Source organism: Leptinotarsa decemlineata, unplaced genomic scaffold (genome assembly GCF_025532065.1).
Source record: "Leptinotarsa decemlineata unplaced genomic scaffold, Ldec_3_MD MMD2_tig00000576_RagTag_RagTag, whole genome shotgun sequence".
Lineage (NCBI taxonomy): Eukaryota > Metazoa > Arthropoda > Insecta > Coleoptera > Chrysomelidae > Leptinotarsa > Leptinotarsa decemlineata.
Genome location: NW_027412551.1, coordinates 8,564,042 through 8,577,771, shown reverse-complemented (window position 1 = coordinate 8,577,771; position 13,730 = coordinate 8,564,042). Strand labels below are relative to the sequence as shown.

General features: G+C 33.9%; 2 protein-coding genes across 3 annotated transcripts; one reads left to right on the top strand and one right to left on the bottom strand.

Annotated features, from left to right (window-relative positions):
* Positions 1-208: 208 nt before the first annotated feature.
* LOC111511440 (uncharacterized) lies at positions 209-4,794 on the top strand. The gene is made up of 2 exons (XM_023167454.2): positions 209-365; positions 4,126-4,794. The coding sequence occupies exons 1-2, from the start codon at positions 348-350 to the stop codon at positions 4,606-4,608; spliced, it is 501 nt and encodes a 166-aa protein (XP_023023222.2). The 5' UTR covers positions 209-347; the 3' UTR covers positions 4,609-4,794.
* Positions 4,795-9,751: 4,957 nt separating this feature from the next.
* Positions 9,752-11,732, bottom strand: LOC141481939 (uncharacterized). 2 transcript variants are annotated; one of them, XM_074174374.1, is made up of 3 exons: positions 10,853-11,732; positions 10,574-10,795; positions 9,752-10,516 (listed from the first exon to the last, which is right to left on the bottom strand). In XM_074174374.1, the coding sequence occupies exons 1-3, from the start codon at positions 11,021-11,023 to the stop codon at positions 10,298-10,300; spliced, it is 612 nt and encodes a 203-aa protein (XP_074030475.1). In that variant the 5' UTR covers positions 11,024-11,732; the 3' UTR covers positions 9,752-10,297. The 2 variants fall into 2 exon arrangements, with proteins under 2 accessions (XP_074030475.1, XP_074030474.1); XM_074174373.1 differs by having other exon boundaries at positions 9,755-10,516; positions 10,574-11,171.
* Positions 11,733-13,730: the final 1,998 nt, after the last annotated feature.

Below are 13,730 nucleotides of genomic sequence, written 5' to 3'. Positions count from 1 at the left end.
GAACTTTTTTCCCAGAACTCAAGTTATTAAACAACTACTGATATTGCAATATTCAGTTGTACACAAATATCGAAAACAAATTCTTGTTCTGAAATATGTGACGACCTAGCCGACCAAAAGTTATTAACCATCTTTAATAGTCAAGGATGATCTCAGCACCAGTGACCTCACCGAAAATTTTCGACAGGACCACCTGTATAATGCATTCTCGTCGGATGGACATGTGTGAAAGTCGATGGCATCTTCTGAAGACACAGTTCCCACCCCTTCTGAAACGCGACGTATAAAAAGTCTAAAACATCCGAGAATCGGTACAGTCACCACTCGACCCAGTCATCTCGAGCATCATGAACTCTTTCAGCGTGGTAAGTTCTGGTGTTTTGTTTTTTCTTGTGGATTACGCGAGTTAACAGTGCAAATGGATAATCTTCGTGAAGTGTCTACAGTGGTATTTTTTGTGGTTGCATTTTTGAGAAGTGGAAAATTGTGCGAACGGTTTTGCCGAAAATATAGTTTCGATTCTGCTTTTTGGTGTGATCGCAATTCCTATACTCGAAAAATAAAACCACAAAAAATGTCCTGCAGCCGTTTTTGTTACCTTAAATCGCACTGAATAATAATATCACGAATAGACGTCTAGAAATGAGTTCTTTGCTTCACAATAACAAAATTTTAATTTCTCATACTACTCTTTATTATAGAAAGATTGATGTCCGAAAGTTCTCGCAAAATATAACCAAAATCTCTATGTGTTCTAACACCCGCATTTTCAGGTAACGTGCGATTTGTCCTATATCATAATCATGACAATTATTACAATTCGATTTTTATCCAGAAGTGCTTTGGTTTTCTGTTCGGAAAAAATCTTCTTCATATTGAGAAGGTCACTTTTGTTGTTGGTGTTGAGAATTAATGAATATTTTTCGAAGAAATTTTCCACGTATTGAAACTAAGATTTTTTCATAGTACTTCTGATGATTTATTTTGAGGGCCTCTGTATAACATATCTCTCAAAAAAAATATTTGACACCAGTCCAGTTCAAATTTCAGACTGAAGAGGCAGTGAACTATTTTCTTCGATTTGAAGGGTGAATTTTTGTTAAGAGTGGAGACTATCGTCTCTTGGAAAACTATTACATATTATTATACATTATCCACTAATAATCTCATGAAATTCTCAAATGAATGAAAAAATTGCAAGATTAAGTTCTCTGGATTATCTACTTTGAATAAAATTCAGTATATCATGACACTTTCATTTGACGTCTTCAAATCAAAATACTCGTCAGAGAATACAAGTACGAGTATAATACGTTTCGATATAATTTCTCTGATTACAGATTAATGGAGATGAAAAATTGCAATATTATTGATTCCTTGATTACTAATATATTCCTTCAAAATAAATTTACAGCTTCCTAAATGTTTCAAAAATATACAACTGCCAGTTCATTCCATTCATATGTCATATTGAATGACCATTACAATTATAAGTAAAGGACATGGGCCTTATAAACCTTTAATCGTTGAAATCACCATCATTATTCCAGCTAATTAAAATTCGCATAAGCGAATACCCACTATATTTCACCTACTATAAAGATTATGAACTGTTGAACCTTTTTTTGTAGTACCTAGCAATTATTTCGGCTTTGTTAATGACAAAGGGACTTTCAACTAACCTTCTTTAAGTGTCAATGTCCAGTTATCCTGAGTTTGAACTATCAAGTCCTCTGACTTACAAATGAGGCAGACACTGTAAAAAGCTTTTTAAACGATATATTTGTAATCGACAAAAATCAATCAAATGAGAAAATTCATATACATTTTTTATCAGTAGTATTTTTGACTTTCTAAAACAATCCATTCATGAAAGAAACTGAAGTAAAATTCATTGGACCGTTCCTAAAATGGCGACCATTTTCTTGGCAGATAAGAAAGTTATATTCAGCATGTAATTTATTGTAGTGAAATAGTTTTACTTGACAAAGTAAGTAAGAACAAAAATGCGAAAGATTTTTTTTAATTATATGTAATTGTCAACTTGTGGACGTTTTAATTTTCAACAGATATCCATGATTCTTAATATCAGTTGTTTTTTTTTCTTCGACTTTAAGTATTGTCATCTCCACTGAATGCTTTATATTTCAACTATTATTTTTTACAAATAATCCTAATCAAATTGAAAATTTCAGTTCAAAATTTTTGTCTCGATAGTTATTCGAAACAAAAAACAAAGTTTAGGTATTTCTTCGTTTTGTCGAAAAATGGCTGTTCAGCAGTGAATTTGAATAATTATAAACATGAAATAAAATCTATTTGATTGAACAAAATTTCAATTAATTGAATTAGGATTATTTTTTGTTGTTCATTCTCAATTTTTCAACCTTCAAGTAAACCTAATAAAAGGTGTATCCTTCAGATAAGAGGGAGAGAGAGAGAACCTTTTTTTCGTTGGTTTTTTGCATACTTTAATTTTATATAACTTATGGAACAATGGTTCACAACAAAAAGAGTCAAAAACCAAAAAAATGCGTAACAATAATTCAAAACGACTTTCAGGCAAATCAAATATTCTGCTGTTTTTTATCATTGAATCTAACACATGTGAATCTAAATCAATTTGTCCAAATTACTAGCCAAAAAACGTATCACTCCTTACAAAAACGACTAATAGGCAAACTTCATTGCATATCATGAGTCCATTAATTTTTTTGGCACAGAAGAAGCTTATCATTCGCCAAACCGAATGATAAACAAGCAAATATCATTGAGTCATAAGTACTGTGGATATATAAATCAAATGTAAGACCTAACAAATTCCACATCCATTACCGATACGGACTGTTTGCTACGTGATTCACTTGGATTTAATCGATTAAGAGTATTTTCCTTTGTATATTCTTACATCAACAATGAGACATTAACAACAGTCGACAAGTGAAGAAGGAATCGGTTTCGACACATCTATCTTTTCAAACAGGAAATAAGTAGCCAAGCAAACTATGTGTCGACTATTACGCGGTGATTTCGAAACCTTTCCTCAAACAATGATGGGTATGCATTAAACTACTTGCAACTACCGAAGAAAACATGGTAGAAACGGCGTTCTTGCAGAATTCAAATTACTTCCTTTTGTCAGCTTGGGAAAGTGTTATAATTTTAGAAAGTAGCCAGATGCAAGATGAGATTACCGATGATGAACACTGATTGCACAGTTACCGTCTCATAAGTCAGTCTCTTTGTGGGCACATGTGACCCAGAAATTCAAGTTTGTTTCATGCTGTTTTCCATTATTCGGTAGCTATTATTTTACTTCAAGTCGCTCTCAATTTTATTAAGAGTATTCAAGTTGTATAAGGGTACTTTTTTACTTGAACCTAGAAGCCAACTATTACTAATATTCAATACGGATTTGATGGAGCTGTTTTGGTAGGTTATCCTTTTTTCCTAATTGAAGCTATTGTTGAATTTTGATGTGTTTTCATAAGATTCTTAAAATATCTAATTATCAGGCAATCATCTACATTATGTTAACGAAATCATAAATTGCATGGATACAGGAGGTTCACTAAATTCACAAACATGTTTCAAACTTGATCACAAACTAGAGTCTAGAGAAAATGTCCTGACAATTCTCTGTGATCATTCTGGGCCTATCCCTGCTGTATCAAAATAGTTCAGGTTTTTTCAGTTGTTTCTCCCAATCTCTTTATGTTTCAAACTGAATCATTTCCATATCTGGGATCACACCGTAGATTTTCATATGGTTCAGGTTGAATACGTGGATCCGTTTCTAGCACACTCATTCACTTTATCATTACCTATGACTCCTTGGTGTCCAGACATCCAGTATAGAGTATCAGCCTCTTACAGTTTTTTCAATCCCTTACTTAGCTATCTACTTCTTCATCAATATATTATAAAAAGTGTGGAGCTTCCAATTCGAGAAAAAAAATTAATATGATGCATGATCCACAAATATTTGTAAAAAGTTTTCATTGATATATTCGATTATTGATACTTTACCTTTCCTCATCGACGTTGGGAAATATTGAGGTTCAAATAATCTATTTCTTTGTCAAATTTTGAGCATCAGTAGTTATTCAACTTTTTTTGTTCCAGGTATTAGTCTTCGCACTGGCAGCCGTCGCCGTAGCTGAACCCCCTTCAGGATACAGCTACAACAGGCCCAGTGGAGGTGGAGGTATCTCCATCGGGGGTGGACTGTCCGGGGGCGGAGGAGGATACACATCAGTTTCTTCAGGATATCAAACCTCCGAAGGAGCCTCCGTAGATCCAGCTCTTCTGGAACAAATTCGCCAGATCCTGCTCAGAGAAGAACAGAGCTCTTCTTCTGGAAGCATCGGTGGAGTCGGTCACTACGCCCCATCCGCCCAATACGGAGTGCCATCTCCACAATACGGAGTACCAAGCTACCAAACCCGCGTAGTAGGAATCGATCTTGAAGGAATCAAGCAAGCCATCCAGGTTGCTCAGTACAACCAAATCTCTCACCAAGCTGGTTTCAGCGGTTACCCAAGCGGCCCAAGCGGAAGTTACGGCGCACCTTCAGCACCATCTGGTTCCTACGGAGCCCCGTACTAAGTTCAAAAACTATTTCAAGTGTAAATACCATCTCTTTCCATCTCAAACGGGTCATGATGCAATCAACAACATCAATCAACATCTCTGTCAACAACATCTTCGAGTGATCAATACCATGCATAAAATTTTTATTTTTGTATAAAGCTTTTTATAGGTTATGTTTTAAAAAATACATTTGTCACCGTATTTGTTGTGTTTTATTATCTGGTATTATTCTAGGGGGCAAAGCAATTTGTTTTCATGAATGGTAATACCATCGAATTAATGTCTAATACTCTCAAAAAATTATATAACTTGCTAATGATTTACATCAAAAGTGAATAAAAAATAATGTCATTCAAAAATGTAGTTGGTCTTATAGAAACCAACTGAAAAAACCTTTCTAGTCATGCTTCTTGGATATCGTTCTTTAAGAAATGTAATATGACTAAATAATTCAAATATTTGATAGCAGTATATCTTTAATATTGATATCAGTACCTATACAATAAATATTTAATATGAGAATAGATTCGAAGGATATTTGTGTTAAGAATCGAACCTCATTCAAGATCGAAAACGTTGTTTTCACAGAATGTTCAACTACCTTATATCACAGAAGAAAAAGAAATTATATCTTTCAGAAATACTCCAATGGTATGACAATGTCCAAGATTCCTCTTAATTTCATTCATCTAACATTTTTTATTTCAGGACCATTTCTCAACTTTACAGCCATATTTCCTGATACATTGTTTCACTTATTTGATGCAATCCCAGCCATAAGAATCTTGTTAAAATTGAAAGGGGTATATTTTTAGGAGAGATTAATTTTTGTGAAAGAAAGGTTGTCTTTTTACTTCACCATCTTTATATAACAACTTGTTTTACTTGTTCTTTATATTACAAAGAACAAGTAAATTTTTAACACAAAACTAGAAAAATCAAGCCTCTGGAAACAACTACTTTTATATGAACATTGAATTATACAAAATACACTTTATCCTATTCAGTTTCTACTCCAAATATTTGTTATGGAATTGAATCAGATCATCATTCACAGGATTGCTACACAACATAGTGTATGAACGAGGTAAAATTTGGTTTGTTCCAAATATGAGTGACATACGACAGAAAGTCGGCTGTTGATCTTTGTTTTCGAAAGCCATATTGATGGTAGCTCAAGATGTTGAAGCCTTTATTTTCATTATTACTGATAGAAAAGCGACTGGTCTATAGTTATTTGGAAGATTTTTTTTGCTCTTTCTAGAAATAGGCTTAATACGAGCAATCTTCTAACCATTTAATCCGCCATTTTGTAGCTGCGGCCATCTTGGATTTACAATGATACAGAATTCATTAAATTGTATTGTCATCAAAACTAAATGTTTATAGCTAGTTTCAGATCAGTATTTCAACAGGAATTCAATTACTAAATTTGATCCAAACAAACAGGGAAAGCTAAATGAAACCGATTAATGAAAACAGTGTACATTAACATGTCATTTCATAGTGAATCCTGTAAATATTTCGTCAACAAGTTCTGTCTTACAACAATGAGGTATTGATTTGTTTATTCACTCCTGTCAAAATATCACGACTCAATCAATCACAAGTTTTCACTGAACAATACTAATAGGAATAATACTTACATTATTTAATGACTCATCATTGCCTGTGATTATATTCATTGAATGTGTTAATGCTTTTTATGATAAATTCAAGGAACTCATATTCTCATTCATTAACTTTGTGAGATGATACACAATAGTCTTACCTACTCATTTTTGTCTATTTTACGCATAGTCAAACGCAGTTCGAACAATAGTCTCCCATATGAACTTTGTTCAGTAGGAAACATCAGAAATTATTAAATGAGATTCAGAACCTAAAATCTTACTGTTACTGGAATTAAATAGTGGTGCAAGTTATGAATGCAAAATCACGAATTTTTTCAACATTATTATTGTTGCTTGATCTTGAAATATGAGTTTATTGGTGCGTAAAAATTTTGCTGGCATATACTGAGATCGGAAAGTGTTATCTAACGATCTTCGTATCGCTGAACAACTACCTCATAAACCTAGATTTTTATTTTGTAACTATCCTACCATGCATAACCTACTAATTGCAGTCATCATCGTGATCCACACTTTGAAGTAGGTAAATAATTTATTCATAGAATTCCAAAAATGGCAACATAAGCCATAAAAAGTTTAAAATATTTATTATATTCACGTGAACTAGAAGATTCGTGAATATTTTAGTTATTTGGTTCAAAGTACCGGTATCATATTGGGAATAATAAGTAGGTTGAACTAAAAGTTCAGAATTTTGTGAAAATAATATTCAGAATTTGTTTATAAACGAAATCCAAAGTAATATTTAAATTTCGAAAATAATGTACGACATTTTGACACTGAAAGGGACGAAAATATTTGAAAATATGTGACATTTCCTAACATAACATATTCAAGAAGTTATATTCAATTTTTCTTTTTTTTTTCTCATATCTGTTTTCACATCTGCATACATTATCAGAAAGAAACGTATTTTCTTTTTATTATTATATCTCAATTCTTCTGATTTCCTTAATAATGTCAGCTCTTCTTTCACGTAGATATAAAGCAAGCTCGTTTTTCATTTACGAAAGTAAAAATCTGCCCCTCTTTCTCTTTCTTTATCATCTTCCTCATGTTTGTTATATTGGAAATATATTGGTCTTTTTAACTTGTTCTTGCGATTTAAAAAAAAATCCTTCTGTCAATTTATTAATTTCTTCATTTATGAAAGGAATCACACATTAAAAGGTGAGCTCTCGTTAGTCTTTAGTTCGAATAAATTTTCACTGCTGAGGGTTGACATTGGATTGCTCCTCCTCTAAATGAAATTGCCTTTATTTCGATTCTTCATATATTTTCTGAGAGGAGATGATTGAGAATGGAAAGATTTCAAATTCACATCGTGTAAATACTTCAATGGCTGGTAATTTACTAACAAACCATTTCATTTGTTCGGCTTCGACCAGATTTATTCTCAATAGTTTCAAATACTGTTACTGCTAACTTCTATAATCCTTTCGAAATCAATTTATTACAACATATAACACCTTTCCTTCTGAACTGTGAAAATTCACTTGATGCATTGTATGTAATTAGCACATCTCAAGAGAATCTCCATTATATAAACAAGTATTGTTCACCAATACAAATTATCTCGTTATTACATGGGAATCGGTCGATAATTTTCTAACATTTTCCCACAGAGTAAGTGGTTACTAGGTATATTTACTTTGTAAAAATCTAGACAAGTAATAATAGTTTCAATTGAAGACACCGTAATATGAGGCTCATCCTACCTACTTTCTCTTGTTGATCTTATATGTCCATGTTTTCCAAACAAATTTCTTACATTCTCCATCATTTTTACATAATACCCGTAGAAATTGCTTGCGTCGAGAGACCTGCCTTCCTGATTCTCACGTGTGTTTGTGTTTTTGACAGAATCTGTAATTAATACATTGTCTTGACGAGCTCCTGTGTTATACCATTCCATTGTTTAAATAAGGAACCCATAGTGATTGACGTGATTATACAATGTTCTTCTATTCGAATGGATGTGGGTCAGTAGCTAAAAGGCCGACACATTCACATCTTCTCGCGTAAAGTAATTTACTCTAATTAGATTTTTAATGAATAACGGTACTCACTTAAAGTTTACTTTCTTATATCAATAGCACTTCAACTACTCACCAATTTTATTTATCTCGGACTTTGGATTTTGTTTATTTTGACTGACATTAATGGCTGACAACCCCAACTTTATAAATTGAATGGCAAACTAATTTCTGTTATCCGCCCTGTTACTATAGCCCAGGCAAAATAGACCTTCCAGTTTGCATCAATTCCCAACAAGCTGTATTTTTGTACAGTCCCTAAGTACGTCATTTTAAATGAAATGACAAAAGTCTTCATCAATCACACCCGTGCGTTATTTTTTATTCGAGGTTAAAAGTCACAATTTTTTTGCGTGAATCTCGTGAATGGTGAGAGCTGCCAGGAAAATGTATGGTAGAAAGTTTGTACGCTGCAAAAATGGTTTCGATATTTTTGTTCTGAGAAAGAACCGTTTTCGAGATATCGCGATTTAAAACTCACAAAGAGTTTGTTTTCAAATATTCAGAATTTTTTATGTTTGCTGATGATCTCAAACTTTATCGAGCAATTACTTGCCGAGAAGATGCTGAATTAGTTCAAAAAGATCTCGAAGCTTTTTCCATGTGGGGTAGAAATAGTTTGTTAGAGGTAAACATTGATAAGTGACAAATCATTATGTTCGCTAAAATTAGTAGTATATTCTTTGAATATACATTGAATAATATAGCCCTTAAAAAAGAAACATTTATTCGCGATCTCGGAGTTAAATTTGATAGCGAAATTAACTTTGATCTTCAAGTATCAGAAATTGTGGCAAAAAGTCTCAAAATGCTGGATTTTATGTTGAGAAGTTGTATGGGACCCATACTATAATGTAAATATCGATTTGATTGAGAATGTTCAAAAGAAATTCTTAAGGACTTGTGCTTTTCACTTTGGTATTCAACGAAATGAATATGAGTGCAGTCAACTTTTAACCAAGTTATATATAAAATCATTGGAAGATAGGATAATTTCTATGAACTTGAGTTTCCTCTTCAAGTTAATAAATACTGAAACAAACTGCCCAGAATTATTTCAACTAATAACTTTTCATACCAAGCAAAAAGATACGATAAATCCTGACATTTTTCATATACATGTTTTCCATGCCAATTATTCTTTGAACCGTCCGATTCCTCATATTTTGAAGCTGGGAAATCAATATCATAATAACTTAGATCTGTTTAATGTATCACTTCAGGTCTTTAAAAATCAATTGAAAAGGCTATAGCGTTTTCAAAGCTTTTCTTTACCTTACCATTTTCTTTGTAAGTACCAGATTATTAAATCTTTTTTCTTGTAAGTACCAGAATTGTTTCATTTTTCAGTAATGTAGTCACTTGACATAAGGCTTTATTGATATTTTGTATTTCACACTTTGCTAAATGTTTTGTAAAATTGGAAATTATAATGTAGACAACAGATATGAGCATTCAAAAATATTTTATTTCTGACCGGGATATTATAAGCTTACATCGTCATAGTTACGCTATCAATAAAGAGGGTCATAACTCCCTTGGGACATTATAGATTTTATAATTCCCTCTACCTTTCACAAGTAAAAATAAATAGAAATGAAAACTGAACCATATTTTATTTATTCACGTCATTACAAATAATAAATATACAATTTTGAAATGTTCCCTGAAAATTACTTCCGCCACTGGAAACAATTTCTTCTTTTGTATGGCTGGAGCTTCTGTTCCCTACAGTCGAGGTACCTGCCTCTTCTGATGACAAAGTAGACAACCTACGCGCCGTTTTATTTCTCAATTCGATGCTATCCTCCAAATACCCCTCCGCCACCGTGGAACTTTTCCAACCTCCGTGTCTTTTTAAGTTAGTCATAGTTGCTCCTGCATTGGCTAGAGCAGTAGCAGAAGTGCGACGAAGGCAATGTCCCGTATAGGAAGATGAGTTTGGCAATCCTAAATACATTGCGATTTTGCTGGGGATTTTCCCAAACATGTTTTTTCCAATTGGCTGAGATGTACATTTATTTTGTCGGAAGCTCAAAAAAATCGTTCAATACCTTTAGGACGCAAAGACATATAAAGTCTTAATAAAGGCAAAGCGGAGAACTCTTTTTCATCCACAACTGTAAATTTCTTCGATACACCAGTTTTACTTTCCGGTACCATAACGGAATCCCGGTCCTCTATATCCGATATCTTCATATTCAAAAGTTCCTGACTTCTGCATCCTCCAAAATAACCCATAATCAAAACAACCTATAACAAAAAAAAGGAAATAAATACACACAAAAAGGAAAATAAGAAAAAAATTACCTTATGCAATAAATGAATATCATTAGGAGCGTCCTTTAGGAATCTGATAATATCTTTAGGAGATAAAACAGCAGACTTTTTCGGCTTATAACTCTTATTCTTCCGTTTCAAAAAAGCCTGTAGTTCATTGAACTTGGTAATATCTCGTTTCTCATGTATAGTCACCTTCGATTTTAGCATTGACCATTTAGTCCATAAAGAATTCGGACTATACGTTTCTGACTGAAACGAATAAACACAATTACTACCAAATCTACCGAAAAACAGAAAATTCCTTACCAGTTCTTGAAAATATGCCAGAAATACAGTTTCAGTGACATCTTTTGGCATAACATTTTTCCGTGTCAGCCAGTCCAGATATATCTTGTATTCTTTTTGGTATACGGCTTCACTTTTCGATGGAATTAATGATTCTCTTGCTTGTTCAGCTTTTTTCAAAATATCCTCCATTATATTTGGGGTAGAAAACACGTTTTCACCGCAAACACAGCTTGATAACAAAGTTCTGTTTATAAACAAGTAACATAGCAACAACCTAGCAACAAGAAAACTCTACTATAATCAATGGTACCTGATTCAAATATATCGGGAAGGTAATGAATTGGTACATTTTTCCGTTTCAAAAATGAACAAAATTTTTTTGAAATCGGTCAGAAATAAAATTATCTATGTACCACGGGAATTAATGAGCCTTAATAACCTCAGGCAATTGCTGTCCCTCGGGCCAGAGGCCCTCGGGACGCAAACTTTGCCATCGGTAATTAAGGCCCTCCTAATTCCCTTGATACATAAATAACTATTGTAGTTCCTCACACTTTGTTAAAGCTGTTTTCGTAAATTGGCTTTGCCGTTGAATAAATAAATAAAATCCAAATATGCATTCATATATGGTCAGTATGCATCATCTAAGGCCTAGTTAATTAACGAAACAAAAATTGGCGGCGAAAAACAATCCGGTTACCTTTAGTTTTTGTCACTCGTGCACCTCTAGCCCCAAGTTCGATGATAGAACACTTCGGTCATAACGTTACCGTAATATTTGATAGTTATAGTAATTACACGAAAAATTTCAGAGCTCTAAACAACGTCGTCGAACTACAAAAAAATATTCATCGTCTGATATCGTTTTTGGTCAACAAACCAACAACAATTTTTCGCTAATGATCACAATAAATCGCGCTTGCCGGCTGCAAAATTCTGGTCAAACAAGCTAATAATGATGTTGATGTCCTCGTTATTAGAACCGCAATAATTTCAGGTATGCGGTTGGTTACCTCGTTCACAAGCAGATGGGGCGATGACAAATATGTTGTTTGTTGTCCGCTTCAGCCTAGTTCGAGGAATGATACTCTGAAGGAGTTCGATTTTCAATTATCGGAATTTATCGATTTTATGTTGATGATAGACATAACCTTGCCCTGACGAGTGGCCAAACAGTCCGAAACCGGTCTGCAAGTGTGTTCCAATAATCGAAAATCTATTGCGACAGTTGTATCGCCAACAGCATATGCAGGAATAACTTCAGTGAAGAATCCTGCACTGACACCTGTCGGATATAAACCAATACTCTTTGTGGTATTAGCCACGTGAGTAGTTGTTTTTCTGATAGGTGTCAGTCCATTAACCTATAGTGTAGGGAGCTGAAACTGTCCTGAACAAATTGTTCCTTTAGATGATTTGATTTATAGCCAGTCTTCAAGTATGCCGACCGACTATATGTGAAAACTCAAATTTCATTCCTGCATGCGATAACTGGCCGCATACATCAGCAATTTTCAAAACACTGCAGCATCTAAGTTGCTTGAAAAACATAACGATTGTATTGATAACGCAGAAGTATTAAAAACAATAACTCTTCTGTAGACGCCATCATCAAGAACGGAATTTGTTTTCTACTTGGTTTACGTCAGGGGTGGTCAAGAGGTCGATCGCGATCATAAATTTAATTTTTTAAGGCTGGCAATTTCCAACTACAAACCTGATTCAGCTATGCTAGCGGAACATACTCAAACGCAATGCTCACATTAATATAAATAAGTAGTTACGAAAAATAATTTTCACTTTTATATTTTTCCTCTTGATAAAATGAAAAAACTACACATTGTATACTAAACTATGCTGTTTCATTTAAGATTTCAAAATATATGTAATTGATATATCGCACAGGGGGTTTCGTCAGTAAACAGTAGATATTTGATCTCATCAAGCCAGCCACCCCTGATATACATGAATCTCCAAAAAAAGTTGAATCGATAGACGGGTATAGATTTTTGAATTTCGTGTCTTCGACTACTTCGTCACCATAACTCATTTTTCAAGTATAAAACACAAGCACTACAGGAAAATCCTTCAGGCGCTCTCGGAGCGGTGCCTGTACGAAAGTAGCGATACACATTGGATTTGAATCACTGGAGATTAAATCTATTTGGAAAAACGTTATCTGGAAGTTTATTCAACGACCATATTGATGGTTGCTCAAGATGTTGAAGCCTTCCAAATATTCGAAGATATTAAGGTTTACGGTTTTCTCCATGATTTTTGATACCACTGATAGCAAAGTGACTGGTCTATAGTTATTTGGATCCGCAACTGATGTCCTAGAATCCAAATGTAATGACGATACAAGTCTGCTGTCGTCAGCAAAGCAATATATTGGATTCTTGGATTCTTAATACAAAAAAATCACTCGATGATACGTTGAAATATAGGTACTAAAATCTCATTATCTGGCAATCATATATATTTTATTTTCTGAATAAATTCTTGTGAATTTAGGAGCTAAAATCGTCACCTTCTGACGATGACTGCTAACTTGTTGAAAGAACCGCATGTCGAGAGCCAGTACTTAAATTCAGAGTAAGAGGTAAGACGAATATCGTCGGAAAAGAAAAGGAAAAACGGATAAAATATCGAGATTTTCTCTTCGAACTCCGCAGACTCTATCCAGATCACTCTGTCAAGATGGTTGTTCTGATTATTGGAGTCCTTGGTGGAATAATGTCCTCTCTACTCTCGAATCTTAAAATCATACCGGCTTGCCGCACTAAGGCAGAAAGAAATCTTAGCCGCACAGATGCAGAAGGCTGTCATTCTTGGCTCACTGCGCTTGCTCAAGGCACATGATTCTCGGACCCAATGATCACTTAACCCACGGTGT